This window comes from Xiphophorus hellerii, chromosome 20 (assembly GCF_003331165.1).
Source record: "Xiphophorus hellerii strain 12219 chromosome 20, Xiphophorus_hellerii-4.1, whole genome shotgun sequence".
Classification (NCBI taxonomy): Eukaryota; Metazoa; Chordata; class Actinopteri; order Cyprinodontiformes; family Poeciliidae; genus Xiphophorus; species Xiphophorus hellerii.
In genome coordinates, this window is record NC_045691.1 from 7778321 (window position 1) to 7799456 (window position 21136).

General features: G+C 35.0%; 1 protein-coding gene across 1 annotated transcript; it reads left to right on the plus strand.

Moving 5' to 3' along the window:
- Positions 1-9716: 9716 nt before the first annotated feature.
- Positions 9717-21030, plus strand: nmur3 (neuromedin U receptor 3). Its single transcript, XM_032548454.1, is given in 5 exon segments — positions 9717-9876; positions 11033-11797; positions 11799-11955; positions 15353-15357; positions 16851-21030. Coding segments are annotated over 4 exon segments (1278 nt in total). The 5' UTR covers positions 9717-9876; positions 11033-11113; the 3' UTR covers positions 17283-21030.
- The last annotated feature ends 106 nt before the right edge of the window (positions 21031-21136 follow it).

Here is a 21136-nt window from a genome sequence, read left to right on the forward strand (position 1 = left end):
TGTAATTTACTGGAATTTTAATCAATTACCTGAATTAAAAAATGAGCATAGAGTATATAGGAAATTCATCATTAATTACTTACATTTTTCTGCTGTCATTTGGACTCCTTCTGTTATGATTTAACCCTCCTGTTATGTTGCGGGTCAAATTGACCCGTTTTAAAGTTTAAAATAATTTTTAAAATAGTTGGAAGTATTTTTTTTGCACAAAACTTTTTCTATTTTTCTTAATAGGTGCACTCTACATATAAATTGAAAATGTATTCATTTTACACATTTGTAACCCCCCCCCCCCCCCCCTCTGCCCTCCTGTGTTTACTTTTTACATAGATACTGTTCGGGTCAATTTGACCCAGCAGTCAAGTTGAAGTGCAGAAAAAGTGCAGAAAAAGATTTTAAAAAATGTCCAATTCTATTTGTTTCCTTGTAGCTATGACCCATATTTCACCCCCCACACACCAAACACACGCCACCACATGCATACATGCACATCCCCACACACACAAGTCCACCCCCTCACTACTCTTTTTATTTCACTAGGAAACTGTGAGAAAGCAGGTGTTCATACAACTTTTGATGGGAATCTTTTCTGTTTCCGTGGACAAACTCCACCCACACTGAGTGACACTCAGCAGAAGTGGAGGAAAGCATAAATACTCTCTGCATGATTCATCTGTCTTGATTTTAATCAGCAGGTCAATTTGACCCTGAGCAGAATATTTGTCTCAAGTTCAATTATAAAGAAAAAAAAAGTGTAATATAAAAAATTTACCAAAGATCAATTTCAAGGAAATTGTTTTTTTGTGTCTATGTTTTTATCAGTGGACATAAAAAAAATTAAATTCCATTTTTTATGTCCAAATGAGTAAATGAATAAGTTGTCGTCATTGATCCTTAATTTCTGAGAAATAAAAAAAACATCATTGCACAAATATTGATTGAAATGGTTAGTATTGGAGTTAATCAGATACAAAAATGTTTTGGAGGAATTTTTTGGCGTCTGACACTATTGCATGATTAAACAGTCCCAGGGTCAAATTGACCCACAAACATTATTGCTATACCTCAGAAACGAACATAACATGAGGGTTAAATGCTTAATTTTTCCCAGTAGGAAGATTTAGCAGAAAAAGATCAATCTTTAACATGGGAACGGGAGCTGGCAATGTTCTCCAGAAGGGGCAGATCATTTTCTCTGCAGTCCCTGTTATCCTTTGTAGAGACTTCCTGTCAGCTGTGAACACATTTTTTTTTTAAAGTTTCCTGCCTGGCAGTGTGGGACTCATAAATATTGTCTCAGTGTCAAGGTGAGGCCCAACAGATTTACCTTGGCAAGATCATGCCCCACGTGATACAGTATATACAACTTTATTAGAAATTGCTTTGTGTTTATTTCAAATATATCTGACATGAAAATGTAAAAGTGGTAACAAAGGGAAAAAGGTGAGAAAAGGGCTGCAAAGGGAAAGAACGAGAAAAGAGTAGGAGAGGGAAATAAGCCCAAAATACAAGTCAACACAAAAATGACTCTGTTGTGTTACTACTTTTAAAATACTTTAGTGTTCCTTTCTTTCACCTAAAGGAAGATGGTCAAAATGTGGTTGCCTTTGCTTTTTGCCGTTGAGTAAGTCTTTACCTCACTCTGCCAATGTGGGAAGCTCTGCACAGGTGGCAACATGATTCTGAAGTTCACCCCTCAGTTATCCTAATTCAACCTTTTTCCTCAAATTTAAGGCATAAACTATTATTCTGGGCTTTGCATGTTCATCTAATTTCCAAACAATTGAAGCTGTCAAGCATTTAAATAAACAATAGTCACGTGGTTTTATTTAAAGGCAACCCATGATAAGGCAAAAACAGTATTTTGAAGCATGTACTTTTTTATCTCTTGCAAACATTTCATGAGTTACTTTAGTAGGATGATTTCACCTGTGCTCATGTATTAACTGTTAGGAAATTAGCTCATGTTTTTTTCAAGTTAAAATGCAATAAAAATATGTATTCTTGTTTTAAAATGTAAGTAAAGATATTTATCACTATTCAGAAAAATCTATAAAGAGGAGTGAACTGTCATCACTAAAACTCTGGCTTGATAGCTTGCAAAGCTTTGTGGTATTGCAGTGCTTGCTTCCTGTAATTTTTGAAGGCTTTTCTTGACAATTGTTTCTCAGTTTGAAAAAGAATTTATAAAGTAACTATCTTACGTGCTACTCCTACACTTTTTACACATAAACTCGACTGTAAAGTAATATTCTTAGGCCACACAGGGAATGAGTCAGTCTTGTTTTGAGTACTGAAGTACCCCAGGAGTGAAAGAAATGGATTTTTATTGCTTGCTGCAGTTGGAAGCAAAGTGATGGGAGCCATGTGAGTAAAATTTAAAGATGGAAAAGAAAAGAATGTCTCTGTGGGAATCTCTTCAGGATTCTTAAAAATGCTTTTTCCTGCAAACCCCATGGTTTTCGATACACTTATCATCCTTTGTCAAAGCTACCAGCTCATTTAGAGCTTCGCTGAAATGTTACATTGCTGATGACACAAAATTGACATGTTGCTGTAGAAATATTTTTTTTTCTCTAAGAAAATCACAAGTAATTTGATCGTCTGCGAAACACAAAGGTAATGCAGATTACCATTATGATCTAACTGTGCCCTCTGTTGGCAATGCAAGGTGTCAAAGTGTCAGGGGGAAAATGTTTGCTTAATAGTTTTTTATTTCACTATTTCTGATGGCATCAAAAAGGCAAAATCATTTATTTTCTCTGAATTTGTTATGTGGGACATAGGAAAGCACATATTTGTTTCTTGCGTTGTCAACATGCTTTGCAAAATGCATTGCAGCCTGAAACAACACAACGTTTGGCTGACTTGTCAGAGGCAGTTTGCCACTCGTATTGGTTCTCTGTATTGTGGCAAATTTTATTTTTGTCTACTATCTTTTGTCCTTGTTCATCTGATGGTTGTCATGGTATGTTATTGTTTTAATGTTTATAGACATTCCCAGAGGGAACTTGTCTGGGCCAGGTTTTTCCCTGCAGAAATAACATTCAGTCAAGCAAAGAGCCAGAGAGTCTCACACTCTCTTCAATGTTTATGATTTTTTTCCCCGTTTACTATTTCTGTGAAATTGATGTGCTGCCTGCCTTCTGTCAGAGCTTCTCACTTTGACCTGTTCAACAGTGTATCATTTGTAAGCTCTAGCATTCTGTGCAGGATATTAATAAACCTACCTGAGGGATGGATTTTTCACCTCAACAGTACTTGACAGTGGCTCTTTTCACATTTATCACAATGGCACATTATGCAAAAATAATGCTTACGGCTACAATAAATGTAATTTATGCAGTAATTATAGCGTCTTGAAAACAACATCAGTTTTGTCAATTTTCTTTCAAAGAATTCTATATGGTTGATAGAAAAGTATAAATTTATAGCTATGTAGTACCAAAAAAAGCAACAACTTGAAATGAATAAAAATAATCTGTTAAACATCATGATTGTTCTACATTCTTTCAGTGACATAGTTTGATTGATTTCATCCATTGTACAAATGTCCATTGTATTTTTTTTGTTATACTTTTAGACTTTAGTTCAGCCTGTAATGGACTCACTCCCAACAAAAAAACATTTTTGTGACCGTTGATGTGCAACCTCCTGAGAGCTCTTCAGCTTCACACAGCAAATAGTTTGCTTTTACTGCTCAACATCACTGTCTTACTCAGTTTTACAGTTCACATGTTGTTAGTACAGCAGCACCTGTTAGTCATGCTAAAGTAAAACTTTGAAAGCTTTCTGTAAGTATTCAGAGTAAAACAGCAGAAGGTGATGGAGATTAAGATTTTGGACTTACATTAAGAGACAGGACTTTCCATTATCATCACAGTTGCATGTGCAGCTAAGCACAAAATTATTCATATTCCTTTCATATTTAGATTAATAATTGTTTTCATTCAACCAAGAAGTTCATTTCTGATAGTAAATGAGAAAGGAATATTTCTAACCATAACAAAAAAGAATCATCAGATTTGAAAAAGAAAAAAAAAAGAGGCTTATTTAAAATATTCATCTATTTTCAACAGTCAGTGAAAATATCTTTTTGGCATTACAACAGTCAAAGACTTCTTTTAACTAATGAGCACATTTTTGTCAGTTTTCAATACTTGCCAATTTACCTTTGATGTGGAGATCCAAGTTTTTGAGAGTAGGCCTCTTTAATTCCAGTCACAATTCACTAGTTTAGCAGTCTCAAATAAAGACTCCAGCCCCACTGAAAGCATTGATATTCCTGACAGTCTGATGAAACATGTAGGTGAAATTAAAGATTATTCTTAAATATATATGTCTAAAGAATCACTTTAGTCTTAACTGTAGCTATGTGTTGGTTTTCAAGTGAAATATTGCTCCAACTCTCCATCTGAGACTTTTTTCTTGTCCAGAATCAATCTGGTAAAATATAATGATAGAATGTGTATTAGGTAACATTTTATTAACATTTACAAGATGAGGATTTATGGATTTTATTGTTTGATGTTTCATCTCATTTGCTATCAATAAGTGCTACAAACTATTTGTGCTTCCAATTAGTCTAAAAGTCAAGCATCAACAACAAGGGTTCAATATGTTATTCTGATGAAAAGTAAATGTCTCATACCTGATTTTTCTATTAATATGCTGGAAGAATTACTGGCGGTTGAACAGTAGGTAAATATGAAACTCTGAACAGCCTGTGGGAAGAGTTATCTTTTTACATTATAAGATACTGAAAAGTCTTCCTGCAGGCTCAACTTGTCATAATAACTACTTGTTAAGTTAAATTTAAATGTAACAGGTCACCATCATTACGAGGTCTGGTCCTTCAGACATGAGGCAGTTGTCTGCTTTATCTTAAAATCTCTCCTTGCTCTTACTGTTTCTCTGTCTTTCTACTTCATGCTAGTAAAGGCTTGAAACTAAATCACCTAAATTTGAATGTAGATCCAGCTCCATTTCCCAAAATGCAAAAAAGGTAATGACCACAATGCTATCTATTAAGTATAGATTGAATGTTCTTTTGAAATTGAGTGTTGAAGGAGATTAGAGCAATGGCAAAAAGTCTTTGAAAATGTGTTTTCTATTCTTCAGAAATGATTAAATTGTCTTGCACTTTCAGAGAATACACTGCAGGTGTGAAAGATCTCAATTAGTTATCTCAGAAAGGGGGCTCAGTGGTCTTTACCTCACTTAAAATTGATCTAGTTTGCAAGTGTACAGTGTTGATCAAAATAAAACTGCAAATCCTGAAAAATTGAAACTGTAGGAAAAACAACAAGATACATTCAGTGAATTAAACATATGGAAATAAATCATCAATAAAATAAAGTTATATTTAAGCAAAATACACCTTTTTAGTTTCTGCAGACAGAACTGAGCCACAATAGCTAAAGTTCTATTTTTTCAGACATTTTTAAATGAAAAAGGAAATTTAAAAAGCCTCAATTTTAAATTAGGATGAATAGAGTGCCTGAACTGCCTCAGTGTGAGCTCACTTCATGTCAAGTTATGTCAAACTTCATTACAATCATTAGAGACAGAGCAGCCTAATGTTTATGTATGAAGTAATGCTTTTCAATTCATTATATTTGTGTAACCTTTGCTGCCAGAGGAAGAGCGCAACAAATTTAATACTGCTGATAAAAACTGAGGGCTCAATAAAGTCCATCAGACAGATGGTGGAACATAGCAGAGTTTTTTCAACAATTCCATACAGACATTATAATACATATATATGTTATAATTTGATGTTTTTGGGTGAGTACAGCAGGAACTATAGCAGTCTGTGGACAACAGAGAATCTGACATTTAATAACTGAATCGAAGAGGCATCAACAACCAATCATAGCAGGTACTGCATATTAATGGATGAACATGAATATAATTAATTTGAAAAATAAACAGCAATAGTACCGGGTTTATACTGTATATTCATGTACTTGAGAAAAAAAAAAATCTATTGCTTATTTAAATTGATAAGCAGTAAAAATAATGAGTAAATTCTGAGCTTTTAGCAGAGATCCTTTTCAGGTTTTTAGATCTTTTCAGATTTTACTTGAAATAAGATTTTTTTAACTTGTTGAGAGATTTTACCTGTGAATAAATGATGGTTATTTAAAACAAAATAAATCTTACCTTAAGTTGCAAAAACACACATCGCCAAATATATTTTTAAATATGTTGAATAAATTCTACTTCCACTTAAACAAGCTCAACTGACAGGACTGCCAAATCTCTCCATGTTATGGTCAATAAATGAAAGTAGTTCCTGCAACACTTAGCACATGAAGTCCAAAACATTGGTAATGCCTGAATTGAGTTTAAAAAAATATTTTAGGAGATTATTTAGGAGAAGGAAGTCCCACTTAACAAGACAGTACAAAATGTGTTCAAAGAGCGACTCAGTGCAGTTGTAAGAATGAGGAAGCAGGGTTTAAATAATTCTTTAAGGTTTTTCTTAATGACCTGTCAATCAGCTTTGAAAGGACAAATATGACTAAGGAAAGCTCATTCATGAAACAGGCCCTTGGGGTGCTCTATAGTCAACCTTTAAAAAGAATTATAGATACAGTTTTAGGCCAGATATGGCCTGGTCCCTGTGCAGGGAGCTTCAGAGGGGAAGATTGAAATCAAGCTTGAGATGCTTTTAACAGCTTTGTGTGACTCTAACTCAGAGGACAGTCAACCAAATGTCCACTGATGTATTCCTCAATGTCTTGAGGTAAACTGTCTCTGACGGCCTGCATCAAACTTTCTTTCACAGTTTTTAGAATTTAATTATTTATTCCTTGTGTTTATTTTTACGTTTTGGAGCCATATGAAGGTTTGGCAGAACATAATATCTTATGCTGCCAACTGTTTTTATGGCCTATGTTTTTGCTTAAAATATCAACATTTATTTACCAAGGATAAGCAAGAAATCCAGTTGCCTCAAATGAACTTCAGATTGAAAAATTATATTTGATCTTTTGGCTTAGGACACGTATTTACAAAATATAAGTCAGATGATGCCTTTTTTTATCATTTATCTGTTTTTCTTTTCAACCATAAATCTGGTGCTGCATATGACCTTTAAATCCAGTGATATTTAATTAAGCATATCACAATTGCAAATCAGGAGCATAAACAACCAACAAAAGCTGTAATGTTAAAAGCAGAATCAGCCAGAACCCAAAACGCAGCCACAACAAGAGGATGGTTAATCAAAAAGTTTTATTACTAAAGTAAATGGTGTAGTGTGGTCACACTAGTGGGTCAGGGACGAGGAATCCACAGGGGTCAGGAGTCCAGCCGGGGGAGGGGAGGGTGAATGGACAAGGGGAGATCTGTGGGGGTCTCAGGGGACAAACAGACGACAGGGACAAAATCCACCAACCAGAGGCTGAGTCGTGAAACGGTCCAGGGTCATGCACGGGAGGGTCTCAGGCAGTGAAAATCCAGAATCCAGAAGGCAGGAGGCAGGGTCAGAAACAGGCAGGGTTCAGCAACAGGACTTTCAACAGCAGAAGGATTAGGCAAAAATCTGTGGTCAAAAACAGGCAGGACCAGAAAACACTTTGAAACATGAGACAAGGCTTGAAAGCTGTGACAGTGGCAACAGACGATCTCGCACTGAGCTGGTGACGAGCAACTGTTTAAATAGGAACCAGCTCAGTGCAGGTGAGGGCAATAAGCAATCAGCACAGCCAAGGCAGAGCTGAAGGGCTGGAATCATGACAAAAGCAGACAAAAGCAAGGAAGCACTCCAGTCAGTTTGAATTTAATTAAAGGTCAGAAGTTAAAAAAAAAAAAAACTGCTATTGTCTGTTATTTTGTTAACTTGTGCCAAGAAGTCTATTATAGCATGTTTCAGAAGAAATCCAAGAGACACTGTATTGGTAGTGATGTTTTTTATATATGTGTTTGGAGAAAAACTTCCTCAAAAATGTAAACAAACCCAGAGAGCATCACAATATATATTAATAGCTTCCAACATTTCAACAGCTCTCATAGTAATAAAACTATCTAAAAAGCTCCATTTTATTGCAGCATCCCCTACACACCTTGGGATTTTATATCACTCAATTAATTCACTCAGGTGAAACGTTTTGAACTCCTAAGTCTAAAATATCAATCATTTCACTCGTCTTCTTCTTATCGTGATCTTGTTAGGAAATCCTCTTAAGTGCAGTGACAGTTTTACCACTGGTATTCCTGATAAAAATGTGCACTCTTCTCTTCAGCTCGCTTTACAGATTACAGTTGTTTTTTATATATATATATATATATAGAATAGGGTCTGATAGCCACATGACAGCTTAATTTTGTGACAGGAGAGCTTTGTTGTGTTTATTTGGCTGTGTGTTTTCTCCCCCCTAATTTCAGGGGGTTTTTTTGCACAAGCAACATGAGAAGAAGATGATGCCATGGACTCTAATAAAGTTTCAAATTCTTTTGGAAGATGAACAAGCCCACAAAACTATAGATCCTGCACCAGGTTTATCTTTGGGAAAATTTGTGTTTTTCAAACATTTATCATATGTATTATGCCAAACCCACCCAAAGTGTTTGTTGCTAAAGTCCGATGTTGGTCTCTTCTGTGGCAAAGGCACATTCTGTCAAAGACAGTTCCAGTTTGCATGTTGGCACGTCGTAATATATGTTTTAAACATAGCTTCAATGGAAAACTTTTTTTTTTTTTTTGTATGTGGGGATTATTTGGGTTGTTGCTGACATCTAGTGTAAAGTTAAGGTCAATTTGAATAGCTGCATATTAATAATTCCACAAATGTCATCTTATGCTCAGGCAATCAGGCAATAGGTAATGATACTAATTAGCCTTGATGCCACATTAGTATGGAAATCAAAATCCACAAAATCAAATTTCACACATTAAAATTTATTTCTTTAATATTTGTGTGAAACAGACCGTTGAGAACAACCAACCAAGTGTTTGGTGAAAATGGCTTGTTGATTTCTCCCACCTGAACTCTCTTCTGTGGAGTGATTTTAAGTATTCAGTAAGTTAGCTCCAGTAGACATATATATATATATATATATATATATATATATATATATATATATATATATATATATATATATATATATATATATATATATATATAAATCTTAATATTATTATTGCTATTATATTTGGTCTTGCATACATCTGTCATACACTGTTGGATTATTATATTCATCCTACTATTTATTTATTTATTTAAGTTTCTTCATTATCACACAGTATTACGCAATTATAACTTAGTTGTGTTTCATAATTATGAGACCCTTTCTCATAATTATAAGATAACGTGCTATAATTAGGACTTAGCAGTCTAATAATTACGAGAAAGCTATAATTTTCTTTTCATCACAGCGGCGGAAATTATTGAGCCCCGCTCATAGGTTAGGGTTTCTACACTTAAAAGTATACCGATCAAGTTTTTTTTATTAAAAGTTTGTTCGGGAGGCATTAATTTTTTTAATGTAAATTTTAAACGTCATTAAAACATTTCGCTGTATTCGAGTTCAGAATGTGAGGGGATTATCGATATTTTTGTTGATAGTTTTTACTACAGTCCCGTGATTATATTTTCACTCTGGACTTCATCACTTTCTCTCCCCGGCTCCTTCCAGCTCCCCCTCTGTTTCACCAGGTAATTTCTCTCTCTAAAGGGGAGCACAGCTGCAGAGCAGATCCAGTTCTCTCCCTGTGTGGACCCTCGGTCTGCATTTTCCTGTCTCCACGGAACCGAACCGTTCGAAGCAACTTTTCCATCCATGCACTATTTGCTCCGTCTGCCGCTCCATTTACAAGCATGACACAACGTGTTCACAGTAAAAAGCGACCTGCAGATCAACATCAAGGTGAGGATTTATTTCAACATTTTCTGCTCTGCATGCCTTGTAGATAAACATTCGTAACCTTTACGTGATTAGATAAAAGTGGACATGTTTATTTTTTTATTTTTATTTATTTTTATTGATATGCTCACTGCATTAATTACCCAGACATTTCAAATGCTTTAGGCTATACCCTTTTATTTCACTTTATTCAAGATTTTACACATAAATAGAGAGTTATTTTAGAACCGGTTCTTAAATGCTACAATACTCCATCACATTGTATCAGACAATTTTAGATTTGCTCTATGTAGGCAATATGATTAACCTTTCAGAAGAAGTCATTAGCATATATCATTGTAGCATTTGTAATGGCATTTATTTTGAGCCGCAAATGGTTGATGAGAATGATCTCAACCCCATTAAAAGCTACATTTTCCAAAACATGAAGAAATCTGCTAGTTCACTGTCTGCTGTTTCTTTTGCAACATGCTTAATCATGTTGCCTTAATAATGCATATTGCATATTTAATATTGCATTATTAAGCAACATGCTTAATAATGCTTACAATTATTAAGCATTATTAAGTAAATCACAACCAAAACTTGAAATGCAAGTATAATTTAAGTGTGAGTTATTCTAATGGAGTCAACAGTCTTTATTATTACGTTTATGCAAATAGTCAGACTCAGATGTTTTCTTTTAGACATAGCAGATCCTATGTTGCCTACTAGCACATAGGTTGGCAACATGTGCTTATATTATTTCTGATAATATAATCTTCTGATAAGCTTATATTATCAGAAATAAGCTTAAAAATAATGAATGTATAGACTAATAGGAAATGTTAATAACTCTACACTTTTTCTAAATGCAGAATAATATCAGAAGCTTGTATACCTAAACACTTGTAGCAATTTTTTGTTTGTTTGTCATCTTTGGATCACAAATTGTTTTAATCAGTGCATTATTTAAACACTACAAAAATTTTTTGGTTGAATTATTACCTCTTACAGGATGATTTATGATGATGGTTTTCCCTGACAAAAAAATGGGGCATGAAAACATTACCATGAAAGTAGAAATATATGTATATATTTGACCACAGTAAACATTGTCTCAGGGTTGTTCATCATCAGAAAAATGTTTGATTTTTTTTTATTTTTCTTTTCAACTCAGGTCCCAGTAGTTGAACTAAACCAGACGCAGGAGAAGGGATTTTTGTCACCTCCCATTATTTATCCGACCCTCCTTGTTAAAATGGAGCTTTCATTGCAGGGTTCCACTTCGTCTGCACCACTCTACAACACTAGCATGCCACTCAATGGCTCAGGGAACAACACTGTTGAGCAGTTTGCAGAAATCAACCTTTTTGAAGTCCTCGGTCCCAAGCGATCCCCCTTTTTTTTCCCTGTAACAACAGTTTACCTTTTAATCTTCCTCACTGGGTTGTCTGGAAATCTCCTGACATGTGCAGTGATTGCAAAGCACAAGAAGATGCGCAACCCCACAAACTTTTATCTTGTGAGCCTGGCTATGTCGGACCTCCTCGTGCTGATGTTTGCGATGCCATTGGAGATTTACGACCTGTGGGAGAACTACCCATTCCCCTTTGGTGAGGGCGGCTGCTACTTCAAGACCTTCCTCTTCGAGACAGTTTGCTTCGCATCAATCCTCAATGTCACAGCACTCAGCGTGGAGAGGTACATCGCTGTTGTGCATCCACTGAAAACGCGATACCTCTCAACCAATCAGCATGCCAAACGCGTCATCACCGTTGTGTGGGGGGTATCAATGGTCTGTGCTGTTCCTAACACTTCGCTTCATGGCCTTTTTTACTTGCCTGAGAGAATGGAGGAGTCAGCTATATGTGCTGTGGTCAAGCCCATTTGGATCTATAACTTGGTGATGCAAATCACAACTGTGTGTTTCTACTTCATTCCTAATGATGATTATTAGCATGCTCTATCTTGTGATGGGCATACATCTGGGTAGAGAAAGGCGGTATGCCAGGAAGAACCTGGGGAATAATGGCTGCAGCAACACCAGGAGAAGGATCAGTGGGGAGAATGGGCGCAGAGGACAGGTCGTCAAGATGCTCTGTGAGTATAATTTATATGAACCAGTTGTTCTGGATCCTCAGCAGTCCTTAAACTGGTGTGAAAGATTATTCTGTAACGGGCAGTATTATGTATTTTCCAGGCACACAGTACAATCAAGCAATTGTAACACTCAGTTGGTATAAAAATAAAATCAAATATGACTTAAAAGAAAATTGACTTCGTAATTTAACTCCTTGAAATTGGGCATTTGTCTCTTTAATCACTTGTGCCCTTTCTGAAACTAAGTCTTCAGGAAGTCATCACAGCATTGCTCTTTTATTCATTCTTTTTTGCCATAGTTTCTACCAGTGTTGGACTGAGAAGCAATATGCAGTTCCACCAGATTTTTGCTAATTGCTGCTGGCTAGTCTGAAGGATCTGAAGGGGGGGCTGCTCTGCGAGATGGAAGAAACTTGGAAGCTGCAGCTCCAAAGAGGAGTTGCACCTCAAAGGCGGCAGTCATTTTGCACAACTGAATGGCTGCCATGATATAAAAAGATTTCTCAAACATGGATTCTTTCATGCATGTTGTTTCTCAAACATGCATGAAATAACCCTTTGATTTCTCAAACATGCCTGAAGTGTTGGAGGCAACAGGCATGTTTTTTTGTGAGGGAATAACATAAACGTCGATTTCACATCATACTGTCCCTTTGATGTCCTGTCTAAATTTTTTGGAAACATTTTAAATAGATTTTTATTTGTCATCTTGTCTTTCAACATAATGTGAATAATAGCTGCCACGAATTCCAGAAGTACTTAATCTCAATGTCTGTTATCTGAAGAACTTCTTTCATCTCAAGCCACAGATTCCAATATGATCTCAAGCACAAGTGTAGAACATCACTGGGAGTTTTACAACACATCTCTGTATCCGTGCTCCTGTCGGAGTTTTTCTCATAAGCAAGCGAGGGTCTGTAGAAAAAAAAACAAAAAAAAAACACTTGTCAAGTATTTCTAGAAACGTGTTACTTTATTGATTACCCTCCCAGAGAAATGAAACTGTGAATCATGTCTGATAGAAAAAAACAACTCTAAAAGAGACAAAGATTTATAAAATTGACATCATTTTTTCCTATCTTACATGTGAATGTTGGTCATAAATGTTTAATACTATAGAAAAAAGCTACAAAACACTGGTCAGATCTTTTATTTGAATATGTTTCTTCATATTAGAGCTTTGTAGTTAGTGAAAAACAGATAAAAAGTATTTCAATATCACTATAACATTAAGAAAAATAATTGCTGTAATTCTTGGTTTAAAGTATACTTTTTGTAAGTTTTAGCACGATCTTGGGAATTCAGACATACAAAACAGCTATCAATGCAGTATCACAACTTCTAAGAAAACTATCTTACAAAAAAGTGTTATCAAATAAAAACAAAACAGTGACAATTTAAATTGTGTTTAAAAATTAATACACAAACAATATTTCATTCATTCTACAACCAAAAAAGAAGTTAGGATGCAGAAAAACAAAAAGTGATTTAAGAAATATAATTTCAATTTCTTGAAAGTCTGAAAGCAATCTGGTTGCCTTCTAAGCTTAATCTTTATTTACTACACTAAAACAGTAAACATAGTAATTCTGTCTTTAAGCTACAGTTGCAGTTGTTTTGTCTTAGCTTATTAGAAATAAAATATGCAGGAAGAGACACATCCTCCACACACACAAATAATAAATGTATTAAAAGATTGAATCTTCCTTTAAGTTCCTATCCATTACAAGCTAAAATTGGATTTCAGTTTGAAGATCATCATTTTGCCCTTTTGGCAGTGCGACCTACGGTGGGTATAACCATCACTTCATTGGGAAGAAACTCTTGCACAGATAAATCACAACATTCAAATATAACATCCCATTACAAACATCTAATGGGATCTTTCATTTGTAAAATGATCAAACAACCTCCAGGTCTGAAATGATCAGACCTCTCTTCTACTTATTTCACTTATTTCCAATCATTTAAATTTATGTTTAAGTGCAAATAATGACTGAGAAAACTGGCAGAAATGATCACAAACACATAACCGTGCAGGATATGGAAGAAGCATTGCCAAAAGCAACAAAATTCTCCTCTGTTCGGTTGCCAAGGTGATGAAAACTCGTACCGGTAATAATAATTCAGTCACTTCCTAATGCGAAATGGTTGCAAGTCGTACATGGATTTCATTTCAATGGAGGAGAAATGTCACCACCTGTTGTGGTTTTTATGGAGAAGTTTATATTTCAGATCGACATATCCTGTTTTCTTTTTACTATCCAAGTAGTATGTTGGCCAAAAACAGTGACTTACATAAAGAAAATAATAAAAGCTATGCCAATATCTGTAATATGCAGATGTTTATGCATGAATCATAAACTTTATTCCATAAATGTTGAAACAGGTAGATCTTTATGGGTTTTCATTAAAAACATGGATATACACAGGACCATTAACAACACTAAAGGTTTTGTATGTGTGTGTGACTTTTTTGTTTTTTAAATTTTATGCACTTCTAAATGGTGTCCTGGCAATCAAAGCCAGTTAAAAGGCACTTTATTATCTTTATTCAGGTAAAGATTGAGTATAAAAAAAAGAAGTTAAGTTAAATGATCTTCTTCATTGTCCACAAGAAGGACCTTAAAGTTGCTAATGCATTTGACCATAAGCAAAATAATATCAAATACATTTCTGCTGAAAAATGTTTTAGTTTTTCTAATAGATATCTTTTTTATTTCAGTTATGAAATTCAACACTAATAAGTTTAGAACAATAAAACATTTATTTGTGAAAATGTACTCAGTGGGGGAAAGAAACTTAAATTATTTTTGACCAAATCTCACACTCATTGACACACATGCTGTTTTAATATTTCTTCATTGAGCAAATGTTTACAAAACCAATAACAAAAGCATATGACGAGCCAATATACAGCTTAGATTGTTAATCACCTTCTCTGGTGATTTGTTCTTGATTTTTCTGTGGCGTCTCACATATTTTTCTGGAACTACGGCCCATTTCTTTGGATACAACTTGCGTATCATGAGTCAAGTTTGTAAACTGGCTTCCCTGCACACACCTTTTCAGCTATGCCCCAAAATTATGGAACAAATATTAGGCCCTGATGACCACACCAAAATAGGCTTTGGTGACCTTAAGTCCTTTTGTTACAAATTTGGCAGTTTTCTTAGAGTCATTGTCCATGTAAAGAACCCATTTGTTCATAACTTTGTGGGAAATGTTTTAAGATAATCCTCATTATCCTAACTATTTTGTGAAGCCAATCAGTCCCCTCTGCAACAAAACACTACACAACATAACACTTCTACCCTGTGCTTTACAGGTGGGATGGTGTGTTCTCCCATTGTCCTCCAAATGTAACAATCCTGCCAAATTTTATCCAGAAATTAAGGTCTTGTGAGCATTTGCAAATTGTAGTCTGTTTTTTTTTTAATGTTAATTTTGGAGTAATGGCTACTTCCTCTCTTTGCTGCATTTCTTTCCAGTATGTTGCAGTTTGTTTCACTATGGATAATAATACTCTCTTAGTAGCCTCAGCTAGCATCTTCACAAGGTCTTTTGCTTTTGTTCTGATGTGTTTACACCAAAAGATATTTATCTCTGGGGCACAAAGTGGCAGATTTGGGCATTTGGAAACTGTTGGACCAGACTTACTTGTGACCCACAATTTGATTCATGACATCTTGCATGATTTTTTTTGTCATTTCCATCTAAGACAGAGTGTTTGAAGTGTTTTGACTTTAAAAAATAAATCCCAGGTTTACCTATTTTACATAAAATTTTACAAATTACCATGTCATAAGCTTAGGAATGTTTAATCACCTTTTGGGCTTTCCAAAATTGTTAAAATGTTACCTTATTTATATTCAGATGCAAAAACATCTGAATATAAATAAAGGAATAGAAGATTTTTAAATATATCTTTCACATTGCTCTGGCATTTAGTGAATAGAAATTATTTTGATATTAATCTAATTTAATGTCAGATAGTGAGAAAAAATGATTTAAGATATGGACTTTCAACTGTATATTTAGATGCCACCTACGACAAGCTTATTCCTATTGCATATCCACACAATAAATAGCTACATTTATTCTGTATCTGCTAAGCCTCTTTTAGAGAGAGAGACCTATAAGAGATTAACAAATAGGGAACAAGATGAGGAATGTAAGGGAGCATCAAGTACGACAAGACCTAAGCACTGTGTAAGAGAAATATTCAGAACTGGCAATAAATAGATTGTCAAATCATGTAGGTGTTAAGAACATTTTGCATGTGTGTATTTTTGTTTTCTGCCTCAAGCTAAATTGCTGTAAAGGTAAAGAGAAAACAGTATCCCCTCTTTATTAAACACATGCAATAAAACCTTCCACATTTGATAAGTAACAGCCTTTTATTTTTCAGTAAAATGGTTCTCGAATATACAAATTGTTCTTTTATGTTTGGTAGGTGGTGGCTCAAATATTCACTCAGCAAGAGCTGCAATTTAGGGATAATGGCTTTCTGAATTGTCTTTTTTGTTGTTGATTTTTTTTTTCACATTTGCTTTTCAGACAACAGGAAGCAAGTTTATCACTTTAGACACAGCTGTATTTATTATTATTATTATAAAAGCTTTCAGGTTACACATTAGACAACCTAATAGATTGGTTCATGTGGGAGTTTTAATGTATAATAATTGTTTCTTTCTGCCATGATTTATAATATAAATGCATTTGTCTCTAGGTTGCCAATGACTCAGTATTTAAATATGTTGAAAAAGACTCAGATAAACATTTTTCTCATGTCCCACAAGCCAAACAGTTTAAAAAAATGCTAATACCTTGAAATGCAATGCATTCTTTAAGGATAACCACAACCTTTCTCTCTGTCTGGCTTGATCCTGCAGCAATTGTTGTGGCTAGTATTTGGAGTTTGCTGGGCTCCCTTCCACATTGAGCGGCTTCTGTGGAGCTCAGTCAGCCAGTGGACCGACGTGATGCACAATGTTTATCAGTACGTCCACATCCTGTCTGGCATCTTCTTCTACCTAAGCTCTGCAGTAAACCCTATCATCTATAGTCTGCTGTCCACGAGATTTAGAGAGTGCTTCCGGGAACTGGTGTGCTCCCGTTCAGAGGGCAACAGCTCTGTAAGAGACTCCCCACCATTCCCGGAGATTTTAATGGACACCTCCATGTCATGTTCAAGAACTCAGTATGAGATTAAGGACTCAAATTCTTCCATCCCTTTGCTATCTCCTAGTGTGACTTTGACTATGAAAACTGCTGTCCTCCCATGTGTGGTTAAAGAAGCTAACTGCAAGACCTCTGTTTTCTGAGATTTGTTTGAAATCTGGAAATTAGCATGAACATTGTAAACTTATGGGTAAACATTTGGGGAAATGGATTTGTTTTCTTTCTTACAAACAGATTGAGATGCCAGTTTGCTAATTATCAAACTGTCCTCAAGATACAGTAAACACAGTCTTTAACCATTATTTAAAAATACGCCTTAAGTAATGATTGTGAAACTGATGGACAGACACTGGATTTAAATTAAAATAAAGTTACATTAATTTAGTGAAGCTGATGTCAATGAAACCCTGTCTCAACACAAATCGTAAAAGATTTGTTCCCATATCTGGACAGCTGACAATGTAACAGTCCAAGGTAAGAAAATTAATGCTGACATTGTATTCATAAGCTGCTGTGCATTGAGCAGCCTTTATGTGGTAAGAATCAAGAGTTGAGCAACCTCAGTCTGTCTAATTGGTCAATCTTTTTCCAAACATGTTTTGATTTTGACTCAAATCTTGAACATTCATTCTTTTGTGCAATTGTTGGGCACTTATTGTGAAGCTATATAAAAATATGTATATGCACATACAGTATGTTTTGAACTTTGGAGGGATAGAGATACAAAAAGTCCAGTCATGAAATTGGCTTGTTTGAAATAAACATCTACAATTGTGCTTCAGTACAATCTTCATCCTTGAGTCTCTCAAGCTATTCACACAAGTATTCATCTCATGCGCAAGAGAGGACTGTTTTAGGAAGCAACGACAACAACAATCTGTGGTAGCTTCTTGCGGTCAAACACTTATGACCTTGGGCAACACACTGAACAAAGTGAACGCAGGATATTGAGTACAAGTGGTATAATACCCACCTTTCTACTCTAAAGAAGTAGTTGGCAGTTAATGTTGCCATTAACAGAGCTGGCTCGAAGCTTTTTAGTCAGAGAAAACAAACTGTTCAAATAAATGAGATATTGCAGGATCAAGCAGAACTGTCAGGTTAATTCTGCTTCGCCTGCCCCTCTTATTGTCTTTGCCAGACAGAGGCTGGACTAGATGGAGAGATAGAAAATAGGAGCTGTGGATGTGCTGATGAATTCAGAGAAGGGGTCATGTTGAGCTGTGAATTATTTCAGCTGGCCTTGTCACTTCCTCTGATATTGTAATCTGGAATAATGAAAATACATCAGCACAACTAACAAGGCTTAATATGATAGGGAATGAATTACATACAAAGCAGCCATACTACTAAGGAAAAGTTTGAACAAATGCCTCCCTTTTCTGATTTTCAGGTTGCAGTTAAGGGTTAGGTGTAATAATAAATGCTGTGTAACTCATTCTCATCTTATTACATTTTACACTGACATGAGATCATGATGTGAACTGATCCTTCCCTTTTCTGTTGGTATATTAAAAGACATTTCTTATTTGTATAAGTTTTCCTTGTCAGTTGTTTTCAAGCTTGTACCTCACTGTGCCTATATTCATTTCCATGACAATAACCAAGAAACATGTGAAATACATCAAGTGAGAGCAAAGCTACCAAGAATGTAGCGAACATTTGCCAGAGTTTCAAGCATAAGCATAATTGCATAACACAATTTCCACCCCCGAAAAGTGACTTTGTGAACTCCAGCTTAAGTTCATAAAGTCAATGTTTCTTTGACAATTTATCCAGGAAGACGTCAGGAGAAATTCTGTCTGAAAGCAAAAGTTTGAAAACTTAACAAACTGGCACCCTATGCAGGGGTTTAAAAGGGCAGTTGCGAGGGTTGTTGGCTCTGTAATTCACCACAGTGGCAAATAACCACTTGGAACAAAAACAGTCATTTTAAATACAAATTCTGGTATTTACCACAATGATCTGCATAGCCATACAAAATCATATTTCTGCATTGATATTGCTTTTCTTCATAAGTTCTTAATTTACTTGAGTATTTAACCACACTATAGTGTTGGAACATTAAAATGTTTGCCAATTATTGTCATAGAAATAAATGTAGCTATAGAGAAGTACATTCTAAATGTAAAAACGCATGAAAAGTAAAAATCAAGAACTTTTACTTAAAAACTTTATGCTCACAAACAATTATTGCTTCAGGGATGCCACTGATCAAACTATTTGTAGTAGCTGCAACTTAAACTGCATTCTGTTCCTCTTCTTAAGTTTGGGTTTTATATTACTTTGATTCAAACATTACTTTTATTTCAAAATCTTTGGGCAATAGTACTTCCAATGGAGAGACTTCTTCTCGACCTTTTTGCTTCCTGAGAATACATGTATATAGATGATAAAGTCCTTCCTCCATCCTTTTTCTGCTACCAATAAGCGGCCACACATCATTTCACACGTTTCGTCTTAAAGATGTTCTTTGTCATGAAAATGGTCCATTCAGTGGTTATAGTAGGACATTTTCAGATGATACTGTTAAAGACAAGATATTATCATCCATATCTGGTTGTGCTTTCCTGCTTTAGTTAGTATTACACAAACACTCATTTTGTTTCAGGTTTGTTTGAAAAATACCTATGTGCTTTCAAAGACTAATACAATGTTTTGTACTTTCGATACTTTTTGTTTTTCTGGCTCTAATCGTGATTATATTTATCCCTTTAAGATTAAAATATCTGAAGCCTTATGTAACTGGCATTGTGCTTTTCACCTTAGTTTTTGTTTTCATTAGTTTTAAGTGTTTTTTTCTCCATTGTCTTTTTATGGCTCTTCAGGCATACCATTTGGAAAAAAGTGATTGCCTACATGTGCCAGGGAAACCTAACACAAAAGAAAATGTCTCTGGAGATTGTTTTCTTATTGTTTGATTGCTTATAAAGTTTAAATCAGGATTCCCACCTAAAAGTAAACCCAATGCATTAAGAAATTATGAACCTGAAAAAAAGACAGTAGCTGAAGTACTACTAGGCAAGCATGCTTTAGAGCTGTTTTTGTTTGCTCCCCAAGCTACTGTGGAAACATGGTTATGCTAAGAAAGTAGAAAGAAGGATATATGGATACATTACATGGTAATAGGAACAGGTATTTTGTTTTCTGAGAATTGGGCTTTCCTGACATAAAGCATAAAAAAGTAGTGAGCAGAATAATTTCAGCCTGGATCTTTTGTCAAAATTGGATCTTACTTCCGACACATTATTATTACTTAAATACACAATTAGTCAAAAGCTAAGCTTTAAATCTTTCATTTTTCTGAGGTGCAGCTGTCCCCTGCTGTTTAGTTTTTAAACTAAGCTTCTACCTACCTTGTGTGTGTCAGTTAAAAAACACTAACCTCAGTATCCTTATTTAATAAATTAGGTGTATTTCCTTTAGCAAAATTGTTGTTTGAAATGTAAAAAAAGATATTTAAATGTATGCTTTTAAAATATTTTATTGGATTGTCATCAGTTATATTGCGCAACAGTGCCTGACTTCTCTACCTGTTATCTTCATTTTGTTAAATGCTGTATGCATCCAGGAAAAAAACCCAGAGGGAAAGTGGAAAAAATCCGTTGTAATCGGACTGACAACATGCTGAACTTGATTATTTTTTGTTCTCATTTGAAAATCAACGTGTTGCAGAGCAGAAAAAAATCCTTTGTGTTTCAGCAGAAAATATAAACTAAGAATGTAATGCTGTACTATGTGCTTCCCTTAATCTTGTTATGTCTCTTGTTGCTTGGCAGGAAATCATCTACGTGATTTGAATGACTGGTAAGCTGTTTGCCACTGATTGTGGCTATGTGCAATGCCTCTTTCTGAAAGGTACACAAATAAATGTCTGTCTGCTTCGATTTAGCTTTTGTACATTCTCCACTGTATGCCAAAGACGTTTTAAATAGATAATTTTTACTTTCATTATTGACAGATGATTATATGACAATAATAAGAGGCATGATTCAGC